Source organism: Hypanus sabinus, chromosome 1 (genome assembly GCF_030144855.1).
Source record: "Hypanus sabinus isolate sHypSab1 chromosome 1, sHypSab1.hap1, whole genome shotgun sequence".
In the NCBI taxonomy this organism is placed as follows: domain Eukaryota; kingdom Metazoa; phylum Chordata; class Chondrichthyes; order Myliobatiformes; family Dasyatidae; genus Hypanus; species Hypanus sabinus.
The window spans coordinates 141,700,471-141,716,132 of NC_082706.1; the positions used below are offsets into that span (position 1 = coordinate 141,700,471).

A 15,662-nucleotide genomic window follows, 5' to 3' on the forward strand; every position below is an offset into this window, starting at 1 on the left:
TCGGGCTCCTGCACCTCTTCCTTGATGGTAGTAATGTCTCGAATGATGGAGGCCTTTAATGATGGACAACCGTCTCTTGAAGGTGTCCTCAAAGGTGATGAGGATTGTGCCTGTGATGGACCTGGCTGACTCTATAACCCTCTGCAGCCTCTTGCGATTCTGTGTATTGGAACCTCCATACCAGGCTATGATGCAATGTCAGAAGAGTTTAGAGAGGAGAGAGGCAGTGAAGTTTCAGGACAGATTACAAGAGAAAAACAGAAGAGGTCAGAAAGTGAGAGGTCAAACTTATTTAAAAAGCATGACTGCTGATCCCCTGACCAATTACAGTGATTAGGAGTTACACAGCCTCAATATTCTGCCTGGTCTGTTTAATTTTCCTATTTATCTCTTGCAAGGAATGGAACAAATGAGATCACGGAGGTTAAAAGGACACCATATGAATAATAATTCGAATCTTTAGCCCCAAGGTGTGTAATAACAGTAAATGGGCAATGAATAAATTGAAAGAAATACCTAGCCCAGTGATGTACACAGTACGTTTGCGGTACGTACTATAGTGGGAGAAGAACATAAGTTTTAGAAAAATGAAATGGAGAAATCTATTCTGGCAAAATGATACTGTGATCTCCTAGTTTTAATCTCTTTGAACTTAGTTTTAATTTGGGGTGAAGCTCCGAGAAGTTACAAATCAGAGCAAGTCTTGAAAATGCCATCTTGATGCGAGTCTTCAAGAAGTGCTGCTTCAAGAAGCCAACAGCCATTATCAAAAAAAAACTCCCAGCATCTTGGCTATGCCATCTTCTAACAGTTACTACTGGGCAGGAAGTACAGAAACCAGAAGCCCCACAATTCCAGGTTCAAGAACAATTCAACCATTCAATTCTTGCAGCAGTCGGCCCAATCCTGATCACTACCATCTCACAAAACTTTGATCAGTGGCCTAATTGTGTTCTTTCCTGTAAAAATTGTCTATTATTTATGCTACATTTATGTTTTTTTTCTTGTGAATATTGCTACAAGTAAGTTTATCATTGCACCTGTGTATATCTTTACTGTCCAGATGCTTCAGCGATGAGGGTAGGAACAGGGGAATGGTACCTGCGAATTGATGTGGTTGAGGTTGCCTGGGAGGCTGGAGTTAATGCATGCCATGACCAACCTCATGCTACTGCAAAACGACAGATTTCACATCATGACATAGTGATGATCTGACAGCTGCGAGGTATCACGGTACTGGTAGGATGGACATAGACATGGGAAGATTACAAATATTAGTGTCATTTAGTAAAAACATCCAAGCAAGAAACCTTCCCCCAATGATTCACTCAAACCTCTTCAGCTGCGCTATTGGAAACATCTTGATGGGTTACAACTCACTCTGATGTGGCAACTGCTTGGCTCCGCACCAGTAAAACCTGCATAGAGTGGGACGGACTGACAGTCCAACACAGGTTTATAACTGCCTTCCATCTAGCCCATCTCCATGGTGCACTGCTGCTCTGCTCATTCCCTTCACTCTCTTTTGCCTTCTGGGAGAAGATACAGGAGCCTGAATGCCTGGACAACCACACTCAAGAACAGCTTTACCCCACTGCTATCAGACTTTGCAACCATAAGACATAGGAACAGAATTAGGCCATCCAGCCCATTGAGTCTGCTCTGCCTTTCCACAGCTGATTTATTATCCCTGTCAACCCCATTCTCCTGCCTTCACTCCATAATTCCCTGCTTTTGATGCCAACGAACCAAGAACCTATCAACCTCCACTTTAAATATGCTCAATGACTTGGCCTCCACAGCTGTCCATGGCAATGAGATTCACCACTCTCTAGCTAAAGAAATTCCTCATCTCTCTATTCTGAGTCTGTTCCTTCCAGTCTTAGACTCACCCACTATTGAAAACATTCTCTCCACATTCACTCTCTCTCTAGGTCTTTCAACATTTGACAGGTTTTGATGAGATCCCCTCTCATTCCACTAAATGGGTACAGGCCATTGAAAACTAATACATTAACCCTTTCATTCCTGAAATAATTCTCGTAAACCTCCTCTGGACCCTCTCTAAAGCCAGCACATTCAGCATTACATCCTTGCTCATGTATTTTAGTCCTCTTGAAGTGAGTGCTAACATTGCATTTGCCTTCCTTAGCACTAATTCAACTTGCACAAGGACTCCCAAGTCCCTTTGCATCCCATTTAGAAAATAGTCTATGCCTGTACTCCTTCCACCAAAGTGCATGACCATACATTTCCCGACACCATATTCCATCTGTCATTTCTTTACCCATTTGCCCAATCTAAGTCCTTCTGCAAACTTCCTTCCTCAACACTACCGATCACCTCTTTCACATCTCCTTCCCGGTGTTGCTGCCACACTCTTAACTCTACCTCTTCTGTTATTGTCACTTCATTTCTTTTTGCACTTTTCTGTTGTTTCAGAATCATCGCTGTACTTACCGTTACCATGTACACTGCTTACTCTGTGAGCTTCATGTAACTAAGAAATTTTGCTGCACCCTGGTGTACATGACTGACCTGACCTGAGATCTGAGAGGTGGAAATTTAGTGCTCCCTCCCCCAATATTGACTGAGGTGAGTATCAGAGATGGATTTAACTGGAATCTGGTTGAAGATGAGGTCGGTGGGGAGTTGCAAGAGATGGGTGTGAAGGAAACACAGAATTCTAGGATCAGAGCACACAGCCTCAGAATAGCAGAACATCCCTTTAGAATAGAGATGAGAAAGAATTTCTTTAGTCAGAGGATGGTGAATTCATTGCCACATATGGCTGTGGAGGCAAAGTTAAAGCAGAGGCATCAAAGGTTATGGGGGAGAAGGCGAGGGAAAGGGGTTGAAAGGGAAAATAAGCTAAGGAGGAGTAGATTTGATGGGCCAAATAGCCTAATTCTACTCCTATGCCTTACAGTCTTCTTGAATTTATGTCAAGAAATAGTTTTAGGCATAGACTTAAATTAAATGGAGGGATAGATTTAAATGGGAGGGGAGTTACTTTTTGTACACAGTCAGCGATGGGTTTGTGGAATGAGCTGCCAGAAGTGGTCGGGGCAGGTACAATTAAAATATTAAAAGACTTTAGGACATGGATAGGAAAGGTCTTGAGGTATATGGGCCAAATGCAGGTAAATGAAACTAACTCAGATAACTCAGTGAAGTTGAACTGGGCTGAAGAGACATGCAACACAGAAAACAGGAACTGTGGCTCTACCTGCTTCAGTTGCCCTGCTGGGATTTTCAGATTGAAGTTCTTCAGATTTTATACCATTGGGAATCACCTTGGGTGGGATACTGGACATAGATTTTATTGGGGACCAACATTTCTCCATTCTAGAAGCAGTCCGGAACCCGGGAGTTCTAAAACCAGGGATAAAGGGTGCTGTCAAAATATTCTGATCTCACCTCAATGCTTTACTGTAATGAGAAGTGATTCAGATGTGTTTGACTTCATTTTGGGACTTGTATCCAAAGCTAGCTCTTTGCACCTGACCTTGACATTTATGATGCAATAAAGAATCAATTCTATGTCTAATCATAAAACAGACCAACTGGATCTCAAACTATCCTTTGGGACCATTGTCTTAAGAAAAGATGTGCTGGCATTGGAGAGTCCAGAGGAGCATTTGACATCTCTGGGTGGATACTTGAGTTCGTGGGGGGGAGAGAGACTAGGAAATCATTGAAACCTAACAAATACAGAAAAGCCTGGCAAGAGTGGATGTGGAGCTGATGCTTCCATTAGTGGGAAAATCTAGGATCTGAGGGCACAGCCTCAGAATAAAGGGACATCCTTTAGAACCAATGAGAAGGAATTTTTATGCCACGGACTAATACCATTAAGCAAGGGCAACACACAGCTCGAATCATCAAGTTCGCCAATGACACAACTGTGGTGGGTCTCATCAGCAAGAACGACGAATCCGCATACAGAGAGGAGGTACAGCGGCTAATGGACTGGTGCAGAGCCAACAACCTGTCTCTGAATGAGAACAAAAGAGATGGTTGTTGACTTCAGGAGGGCACGGAAGGATCACTCTCCACTGAACATCGACGGCTCCCCTATAGAGATCGTTAAGAGCACCAAATTTCTTGGTGTTCACTTGGCGGAGAATCTCACCTGGTCCTTCAACACCAGCTCCATAGCAAAAAAAGCCCAGCAGCGTCTCTACTTTCTGAGAAGGCTGAGGAAAGTCCATTTCCCATCCTCCATCCTCATCACATTCTACAGAGGTTGCATTGAGAGCATCCTGAGTAGCTGTATCACTGCCTGGTTCGGAAATTGCACCATCTTGGATCACAAGACCCTGCAGCTGAGAAGATCATCGGGGTCTCTCTTCCTGCATTACAGACATTTACATCACACTCTGCATCCGCAAACAGCATTATGAAGGACTCCACGCACCCCTCATACAAACTCTTTTCCCTCCTGCCATCTGGGAAAAGGCACCAAAGCATTCGGGCTCTCACAACCAGACTATGTAACAGGTTCTTCCCCCAAGCCATCAGACTCCTCAATACCCAGAGTCTGGACTGACACCAACTTACTGCCCTCTACTATGCCTATTGTCTTGTTTATTATTTATTGTAATGCCCTGCACTGTTTTGTGCACTTTATGCAGTCCTGGGTAGGTCTGTAATCTAGTGTAGTTTTTTTATCTGTGTGCTTTTTACGTAGTTCAGTCTAGTTTTTGTACTGTGTCATGTAACACCATGGTCCTGAAAAATATTGTCTTGATTTTACTGTGTACTGTACCAGCAGTTATGGTCGAAATGACAATAAAAAGTGACTTGACTTGACATGGAATCCAAGTTTGGAACCACTGAGCCAGGGGGTGAGTGGTGAATCTGTGCAATTTGCTCTCAGAGACGACTGTGAAGGCCAAGCCTTTGGGTGTACCTAAGGCAGCGATTGCTGGGTTCTTGACAGGTAAAGGGATTAGGTTATGGGAAGAAGGCAGGAAAATGGGATTGGAAAATAAAAAGCAGCCATGATTGAATGGCAGATAACACTATCAACAAGTTGGTGCTGGGAGTGTGGAGATTCATCGCAAGATGCTCTCTGCAGATTCCCTCATTAGTTACATTATAATTATTCTACATTACCTTCTACTACTTCAATGCTTATTGTAACAAATTGATCTGTACGAACACTACCCATGAGGAACTTTCACTGTGCCTTGGTACATGTGACAATAACAAACCAATTTATGGCAGAGAAGGCTCGATGGTCTGAATGGCCTAATTCTGCTCCTATAATTTATGGTCTCAGCACATCCATGTGTTTCTGGGACCAAAGAGAGTTTAAAATCAAATCTGCATTTGCGGGGAGGCTGAAATAAAAACAAAAGATACTAGAAATGCTCAAGTGGCTGAGAGCACCTGTAGTAAGAGAAACAATTGGTCAGGTCAAAGATCCTTTGTCAGAGGTGCTCTAAAGAGTGAGGGTGAGGAAGTTACCACTGATGGAAAGACATTGGATGATAAAGGGTCAAGGAATTAGCACAAGCATCAAAGAGTTTTCACTTGGGGGTTCAGAGCCTGAAAGCTAGCCAGCAAGGTGGTGGTGGGTGGAAACTGATTCAACTGAGGCCTCTTGCAAAAATGAATTGGACAAGCAAACGTGTGAACTACCAGGGAGGAGTGGAGGGTTTCAAGGAGCTTGCACAGGCTACACATATTCAAAATCCTAGAAAATAAGATGGATGTGGAAGGAAGGAGCAATTTGTCTTGATGTATGACATTAGTTCATAGACACATGCACAACTACTCAGTTTCATGTTGTACTTGTTTTGCTTTAAAAAATTATTTCACTGAGGATGGTGTAGGCAAATGCAAGTATGGGATGGGGCAGGATGGTATATCCCAGAATGGTAGCTTCAGCAGCAGCTTTTGCAAGTACTCCAGTGTCTGTTCCTAAAGGTCACGGGTGCAGACTGGAGGAGCTTTCTCTCTGTTTGGACAGCAGATGTACCTCACCTTGTGGTTGAAATGGGTTAGACTGCCCGTAACCCATGTGGAAAAGACCTCTTTTTCGAGTTTTTAATTGATTCATTCTTGCAGGTATCATGAGGCAGGAGGTACAGAAGCCTGAAATCCCACACCACCAGGTTCAATAACAGTTACTTCCTTTCAACCATTTAGTTTCTGAACCAGCCAGTATAATCCTAATCACAATTTAACACCACTTTGCACCACAATGACTTCTGCTTTGTTCTAATTGTCCTTTTTTGTAAAAATGTCTGTTTTGCTTGTGAATGCTTACATGATAAAATGTGTATATAAGTTTTCCATTGCACCTGTGTGTATATATATACATACAGACAACTCAATTTTGACTTTAAGAAGATCCTTTAAATTTTCAGGCAACTGCCTTTGAAGACGAGCATGAGTATTGAAAGCTGTAAGGCAGCAGGAGATGAAGGGCGTTGGGGAGCTCTGGTGAATTAAGGCAAATTTTTGGTCCCTCAATTGCTAGTTTGCAGAGAGCGACAGCAGCTGGAATGGGGCGACCCAAATCCATTTTATTCTCACCCATATTTATACACTAGGGGCAATTTACAGACCTGCACAGTTTTTGGGATGTGGGTGGAAACCAGAGCACCTGGGGGAAGCCCATCCAGTCATAAGGGGACCAGGCAAACTCCATCCAGACAGCACCTGAGATCAGGATTAAACCAATGCTGCTGAACAGGTGAGGCAGCAGCTCCACCAGCTGCCCATTGTGCAAGTGAATGTACATCATACAAATGAAATGGTGAGAAGCATATTGGGAGTCCACTGCAGTAAAAAAAAATACAAGTACAATTATATTCATCTTCATTTTTAATTTTTAACTTTGATATGCAAAATCAAATATATATATCCTCAACATTCTTCCAAATACTCAACAGAGGACACTTTAAATATAGGCACATCAGAATCAAAATGTCATTCGAAATGGGTACAAAGCTCTAACATAGCTCCAAAAAATGCATCTTATATACAGGTTATTTAATAAAAATAATGTTTTTGTAGCATGTGCATCAGCTTATATACAAATGAGAACCTGATATCACAATGCACATGGGTCCAAATTTTTCTTTTAATATATATTTAAATATTTCTATGTCTTGCATTTTATGTTATTATTTATACCTGGGTCCAATACTAGGCTTTGTCAGATTCAAGGAATTGTGTGTTGTATAAAACACAGATAATATTATATTGCCTACCACACACTGTGATGCATCTCTTTTTTAACCCCAAGTGTTTAAATTAACCACTTCACATAAGGCTACCCATCCTCGTTATAGGCAACAAAAATCAATTTACTTTATATATTAGTGAAAATGGCATCAAAATTATACTTTTATTGCTGAATACCCCCCAGGAGGTTTTTAAATATGTATATAACATCCACTAGCTTGACAGAAAACCTCAGAACTCTGCCAAAGCAAGCAGAAAATATTTCAAATGTCAGGTTACCAGCAGACTTCAATGCGATTGCTGCAACTATTTCTTTTGTCAAGTTCATTTGAAGGGAATTTAGGTGGCGAAAGAAAGAAAGTGGAAAAAGAACATGTCAAGATGGATGACACTTAGGGTAACCTTTAAATCCCCAATTAAGCACATTCCACAAACATTTCTGTGAATGGAGTTGAAGTGAGAGGGAGGAAGGGAGTGACAGGGGAAGGTCACACCTAACAAAGGCTTCCCCTTCTGCCACTTTATTCTGTGGTGGACCAGTCTGATACAGACTTGTAAACAATACTTCCTCCATCCATTAGGAGATACGCAGTGTGCTATCAGTAACACTGGTAATTTGAGTTCTCCCAAATAGCAAATGGAAAAACTAACCATTCAAAGAAAAATAATCAGTACACACTGTTAGGTCAGGAGTGGTGCAGTCTTCCAATGGTTATAAGCAGGAGTATCCCATGCTTCTGTATCTCCAATGTAGTAATTCTTTTTTTGTTCACCCACCCAACTTGGGGCACAGATTTTGGTAAATCCCATTTTCAAATGTTTGGAAAGTCTTATTCATTTTGTCCCACCTCAGTTTTAAAGAATGGTGTTGGAATCAAGCACAGTATAGCCTCACTAAATACTGGGCAATGAAGGCAATCAGTTTCTGCGAGTAATTAAAGCCTTTAGCATTTCCAAAGACAGAAGGCTTCACCACCTGCTCAGGGAAATACAAATCCTTCCATATTTGGTATGACTGCCTGACATCCCAGAATTTCCTGTTTGAGAGTAGAGTAAACCTCCACTTAATTTCTTTCTCAGAATTATGTTAAAGCTATACTTGGCCTTGTCCACAAAATCTCACCCCAACACTGCACCACTCACTCACAAGAGATATCCAAAAGCATTCCGATCTGCACTGATGCTTCTTATACAAAGTTCCACCAGCAATAACCCCCACAGTGCCCAGTCAAGCAGTTTGAAAATACTCAACCAATAGACAAACGTCAACCTCACACCTATACCCTCTGAATGACTCCATAAGTAATGCAGTTTCAATCTGTGTTGGATCCCATTTGCGCACAGATGTGGCAACAAACACATGTCTATACTGCTGATCCCATTTCTGACTTGCTCCTCTAGGAACTGACAATATGAGAAAAAGATAAACATAAAACACAGAAAATTCTCTACACAAATCCAGAAACAGTAATGCATTCTGATCCAACAACTTCACACACGCTTATACCTTCATTGGCAGAGTCCAGCACCTGACTCGAACCCAATGAGACCCATCCGCATGCTACTGTATCAGCATGGGTTTACATTCTTGGGTTCCGTTTAGGTTGGCTGGCTCAGTGTACAATAAGTAAATATATTATCAAAGATTTTTGGCAAATCAGTGTGTCCTAAGTTCTCTCAAAATTATTTCCAGCTAGCTTCATTATTACCGCAGACGATGAAAGGCCAAGAGCCTGAGAGGGGTCTCCAATTGTATGTTTGAGGTATCTACAGTGATTAGTGGGTTGAGAATAAAACAGACAAATTCTTGGTCTAGGATTGAGCAGGGTTTTAATTCTATATCTGAGCAGACCTGGTGTTGGTGTTAACCCTTGCATCATTATTGCTGATTTAATTCAGAGTTAAAGATGTGATTATTTTTGAAAGCGGGGGGTGGGGGGGTGGAATGGGGGTTGTAGCGGAGGGAAGAATTCGGCATGAGTGACAAGTTGCTCAGGTCAAGATGTTTGTTTAATCTAATGATGTCCAGCAGTGACAACAAGGTCACTGCCAACTTAGCTCATTCTGGAGGAACTTGGTGGATAAAAGACTGTAATTCCTAAAAAATTCATAGCTCTCCAGAAAGCTTAAATTCCACTTCTCAGGAGGTGAAATTGTGACTGAGACCCTGAAAAATAAGTGAACAAAACAGCAACAGCTGCAGATAAGTGATGCCATGTTTGCTGTTGATAGAGGAAGAAAAGTGACAGGTAACTTGAATTATTAAATGATTCATAGAAAATCAACAACTGAATTCAACAAAACATATTTGCCACAGTGGCTGAATTTTCTGACAAACAAGTGCGGCAACTTTAGCACAAAGAAACAAATTGTTTAAGCACAAACACTGAAGGAGATGCAAGTTTAACCTGAAGAATCAGGAATGTACACCACAGATGCATTTAATGAAAAAAAACATTCATGCCATTTACATTTCACAGTATCAGAAGGGGTTGCTAACTTAGAGATGGATCAGATTTTAAAAAATATATACAAACCATGAAGCATCGTGGTTTTCCACATCTTTGAACTGGAGGGAACTCAGTTTCACAAGATATACTGCAAGCTCAACTGAATCGAGCTCTTACCTTCTCAAGAATTGCAACAAAACAAAAACTGTACCCGTCAATATTGATTTTTTTTAAAGTCATAACAGTAAACAAGGATGATAGTGTTGAGAGTCTTGCTTGATGAAGCAATGCATCAGTTATGGTACTGCTTATGCAACCATTTTTCTTTGGGTTCAGTGCATGGATCCAGTTTGTACCACTTACTTCATTTGAGATAGGCTCGGTACAGGAGCAGGGAATGACTAGCTGCTTGGTCCTGCTCCAGGCAGAGGAGGAGATCCCTGAGATTGATTCGTGTTACTTTCTGTCGCAGGAAGGGTCGAGGTCGTGTTACACCAAGTGCATTCCCATCACTGTTTAATCCCTGGAAAGAGAGAAGAAAAAAGGGATTTAAGCTTGAAGTGAGACTAAACTCTGCAGTCCATGTCCCAACTCACTCAAGCTCTATTTACTCATTGCCACTATGTTCCCAAACTTCTAAATCTTAAAAATCTTTGTTTGCCAATTCATCCATTGCTTCCATCCTCCTTACTCCAACATATATGTGCAGGTCTTTTCGTTATACCTTCAGCACTGAGTTGCCTAAGATGTGTTATTCTTTATGTTGGCTTGGACATCAAGCCTGACACAACCTTAGACAACATAAATTTGACCAGGACCCAAGGACCAATGCTTTGCTGACCCGACCAGGAGAGGTTTGCAATAAAGAGCAGTGGAAGTCTCGTGTTGGCATTAGTTATTGATCAAAAGGACCCATTGGTCTGACCTGGGTATGATATCGAGCAGGAGCCACAAAGCCTGACCTTAAATACTGCACTAAAACCTAGCTCATCAGGCTTAGCACTATCCTGTAACAACACTGAGCTTCCTTAAGTAATACCACAATGGTATTAAACTAAACAAGCAACAAAATGCAATATCAAAGTTGCTCAAAGACATCAGTCTGAGTGATCTAATGAACCCAGTTCAATGCTGACCTCAAGTGCTGTTTGTGTGAAGTTTCCCATGCTCCCTTAGATTGCGTGGCTTTGCTCTGGGTGCTCCAGTTTCTTTCCTCATCCCAAAGATGTGCAGGTTGATCAGCTAATCAGTCAATTTACAGAAAATTGCCTGCAATGTGTCAGTGAGTGGCAGAAAGTGGGAACTGAAGGGGAACGTAGGGGAGATCAAAATGGGATTATTGTAACTAAATGCTTGGACAAAAAGGTCTGATTCCATGCTGTGCGACTCTGTGAAACAATCTGGAACTCCAATGAGTACAACTGCTCAATGAATTAGTTTCCCTTAAGCAACTGAACTCCAGGATTCAACAGCCAAAGAATTAAAGTGAAGCAAAGGATGTACACTGAGGAAAAGAGCCATGAGCCACCAAGCTAAAATATTTCACTGATAAACTTCACACTTAGAATGTTTCGAATAGAAAAGGTTTCAATTTAAGCAATCTTAAAACTGCAACCACATCAGTTCCTTGGATCGAAACATTAAACCACATGAAGGGCTTTATCCAAGTGTGAGGTGCAACAATACAATTTTTGTAGATGGCATGCAAAACAAAGCTTTTTCCACTGTTTCTCAGCACAAGTGGCAAAAGTAAACAGACTTACCAATCCAAGGTACCATCCCCAAAAATATACAAATTTGATTTTTTAAAAATCAATTCACAGAAGTCATCCATCAACAAATGAAGGCTTGATGTTCCTTGCAGTAGGAAGCTACACAGGTCTAATATTCTTGAAAACCTCCTTTTTCACCCAGTAAACATATATGCATCAAGTGTTACAAATATATACAACTAGGCTTTACAAATGTAAATCAGCACATTTTACAATCAAAGCTTAAAGAACCTGTACAAAGCATTAACTGTTGAGCTTAGGCTATAGTGACACTGTTAATTCAATACGGGATGCTGCAATGTTTGCATTGGTACGCAATTGGTAACTAACTGAATGGTCTACTTTTATTTGCCAGACCAAACTCTACAGATTAGTGGGTGTTGGATTGAAAGTGGTGTCTGAAGTGATAGAGAAGCCACACTAAACTCTTTGAACTCATTCCCTTAAGGGTGGTATGGTAGCCCTTATTTGTACATGTGACAAAAAAAGCTAATTTTTCAATCATTAAGTGAGCTGTAGTATAATCAGTTCGGAGTTGTGATGAGTGAAGTAGGACAATCACTGCTCCTGAGCCTGGCAGTGTGATTTCTATTGCTATACGATCAGGCTCAACTATCAGTGGTACATGATAGCTGAATATTAGCATTAATATGACCTCCTTAAAATCTTAAGATGGTCTTTAGTTCTTAACTTCTAGTGGTGTTTTGGGTAGTCTAGTGTATCACTGCTGTCCCCTTACCCTGAGAGAAATTATTACCAGGTTTAATGGCTGCATTTAGAAGAGGCACTACTGTCAGGTCCCTCTCATTCAGGCAGTGACTGAATTGTTACAGGACAGTCCTGATGGATTGTTGAAAATCCCCAATGGTTGTGCTTCATTTATAACATTGCCCCAGGCACTCCACTCCATCCTGTTAGATTGACCTCCTTTTCAACCCTGCACCGACTGTTGTGCAGAGCGCAATTTTCTTTTGACTGCTTTCTAGTTAGCTGTGTCATTCCCCAGCACCCCCGACAGAACCATAACCTTTTAAAATTCTGTCTGTTGAGCCAGCTTGGTGCTAGATATACACAGGTATACGTGTGAGTGTGTATGGCAGCCTTCCTCTTGTGATGACCCTGTGTTGTTTGAGAGTCTTGGAATAACATTTTCATAGAAGATGGAGCAATACAGCACTGGAACAAGCCCTTCAGCCCATGATGTTATGCTGAAATAATTAAACTAATGCTTTCTGCCTAAACAATTAGAATCAGATTTATTATCAATGACTCGATGCACGACTGTGCAAGCGCATGGATGTTAGCAAGTTAGACCAGCCGGAAGGATTTAAAAGAAGACAGTTTTTTCCTCAGCAGTTTGATCAAGGCATGACTGTGCCAGTACGTGGATGTCAGCAAGTTAGACTGGTGGGAAGGATTTAAAAGAAAACAACTTTATAGAGGGCAATGGAAGAGCAGGTGACAGAGTAGGAGGGCTTTGGTTCAATGGGGCTTAAGCAATAATGGATCGAGGCGAGGTACGTTACCCGTGTAGAATAGAAACAGAAAGAATGTCTGTGAGGCCGGTGCTCTGTACAGGGTGTCAGATGTGGGAAGTCCGGGAAACTCCCAGTCTCCCAGACAGCCACATCTGCGTCGAGCTGCAGCTCCTTAGGGATCGGGTTAGGGGAACTGGAGCTGCAGCTCGATGACCTTCGTCTGGTCAGGGAAAGTGAGGAGGTGAGAGAGAGGAATTATAGGCAAGTAGTCACACTGGGGCCTTGGGAGACAGATAAGTGGGTTAACAGTTAGGAGAGGGAAGGGCAAGAGTCAGATACTAGAGAGTACCCTTGTGGCTGTCCCCTGAATAGCAAGTACTCCTGTTTAAGTACTGTTGGTGGGGGGGGGGGGGGGGGGGAGGGATGACCTACCTGGGGAAAACAAGAGGACGGCAGCAGTGATAGGGGACTCTATAGTTTGGGAGTCAGACAGGCGATTTCTGTGGACGGAGGAAAGATACGCAGATGGTAGCTTGCCTCACAGGTGCCAGGGTCCAGGATGCTTTTGATCGCGTCCATGATATCCTGAAGTGGGAAGGTGAACAGGCAGAGGTTGTGGTACATACTGGTACCATTGACATGGGTAGGAAAAGACAGGAAGTCCTGAAAGCAGACTACAGGGAGTTAGGAAGGAAGTTGAAAAGCACGGCCTCAAAGGTAGTGATCTCAGGGTTACTGCCTGTGCTATGTGACAGTGAGTATAGGAATAGAGTGAGCTGGAGGATAAATAGAGCAGGGCGTAGGGATTCAGATTTCTGGATCACTGGGACCTCTTTTGGTTCAGGCACGACCTGTACAAAATGGACGGGTTGTACTGAATCCGAGGGGGACCAATATCCTGGCAGGGAGGTTTGGTAAAGCTACTGAAGAGAGTTTAAACTAGAATTGCTGGGGGGTGGGAACTAAGCTGAATGGGCGGTTGGCTCACAAATAGAGAAAGCTTTAAGACAGTGTGAGGGGGAGGATAGGTAGGTGATGGAAAAGGGATGTACTCAGACTGATGGTGTGACATGCGTCTATTTTAATGCACGAAGCATCATGAACAAAGCGGATGTGCTTACAGCGTGGATCAGTACTTGGAACTATGATGTTGTGGCCAATACAGAGACCTGGATGGCTCAAGAACAGGAATGGTTACTTTGAGTGCCAGGCTTTAGATATTTCAGAAAACAGGAAGGAGGCAAAAGAGCGGGGCATGGCACTGTTGATCAGGGATAATGTCACAGCTGCAGAAAAGGAGTAAGTAATGGAGGGATTGTCTACAGAATCTTTGTGGGTGGAAGTTAGGAACAGGAGAGGGCAATAACTCTACTGGGTGTTTTTTTTATATATATAGACCACCCAATAGTAACAGGGACATTGAGGAGCAGATAGGCAGACAGATTCTGGAAAGGTGTAATAATAACAGGGTCATCATGGTGGGAGATTTTAATTTCCCCAATATCGATTAGCATCTTCCTGGAGCAAGGGGTTTAAATGGGGTGGAGTTTGTTAGGTGTGTTCAGGAAGGTTTCCTGACACAATATGTAGATAAGCCTACAAGAGGCGAGGCCGTACTTGATTTGGTATTGGGAAATGAACCTGGTCAGCTGTCAGGTCTCTCAGTGGGAGAGCATTCTGGAGATATAGATCATAATTTCTATCTCCTTTACCGTAGCATTGGAGAGGGATAGGAACAGACAAGTTAGGAAAGTGTTTAATTGGAGTAAGGGAAAATATGAAGCTATCAGGCAGGAACTTGGAAGCATAAATCGGGAACAGATGTTCGCAGGGAAATGTATGGCAGAAATGTGGCAAATGTTCAGGGGATATTTGCGAGCTGTTTTGCATAGCTATATTCCAATGCGACAGAGAAAGGATAGTAGGGTACAGGAACCTTGGGGTACAAAGGCTGTTGAAAATCTAGTCAAGAAGAAAAGAAAGGATCCAAAAACTAGGTAATGATAGAGGTCTAGAAAATTATAAGGCTAGTTGGAAGGAGCTTAAGAATGAAATTAGGAGAGCCAGAAGGGGCCATGAGAAGGCCTTGGTGAGCAGGATTAAGGAAAACCCCCAAGGCATTCTACGAGTATGTGAAGAGCAAAAGGATAAGACGTGAGAGAATAGGACCAATCAAGTGTGACAGTGGTAAAGTGTGTATGGAACCGGGAGATAGCTAAGATACTTAATGAATACTTTGCTTCAGTATTCACTATGGAAAAGGACAATGGCGATTGCAGGGATGACTTACAGCGGACTGAAAAGCTTGAGCATATAGACCATTAAGAAAGAGGATGTGCTGGAGCTTTTGGAAAGCATCAAGTTGGATGAGTCACCAGGACTGGCTACCCCAGGCTACTGTGGGAAGCGAGAGAGGAGATTGTTGAGCCTCTGGCAATGATCTTTGCATCATCAACGGGGACAGGAGAGGTTCTGGAGGATTGGAGGGTTGCAGTTGTTGTTCCCTTATTCAAGAAAGGGAGTAGAGATAGCCCAGGAAATTATAGACCAGTGAGTCTTACTTCAGTGGTTGGTAAATTGATGGAGAAGATCCTGAGAGGCAGGATTTATGAACATTTGGAGAGGCATAATATGATTAGGAATAGTCAGCATGGCTTTGTCAAGGGCAGGTCATGCCTTATGAGCCTGACTGAATTTCTTGAGGATGTGACTAAACACATTGATGAAGGTAGAGCAGTAGATGTAGTGTATATGGATTT

General features: G+C 42.3%; 1 protein-coding gene across 1 annotated transcript in view; it reads right to left on the reverse strand.

Annotated features, from left to right (window-relative positions):
* Positions 1-6,833: 6,833 nt before the first annotated feature.
* LOC132398237 (transcription initiation factor TFIID subunit 4-like) overlaps positions 6,834-15,662 on the reverse strand; it is a 138,972-nt gene continuing 130,143 nt past the window's right edge. The window contains exon 15 of the mRNA XM_059977372.1: positions 6,834-10,176. Within this exon, the coding sequence (XP_059833355.1) occupies positions 10,018-10,176 (159 nt within the window). The 3' untranslated portion in view covers positions 6,834-10,017. The remainder of the gene's footprint in view (positions 10,177-15,662) is intronic.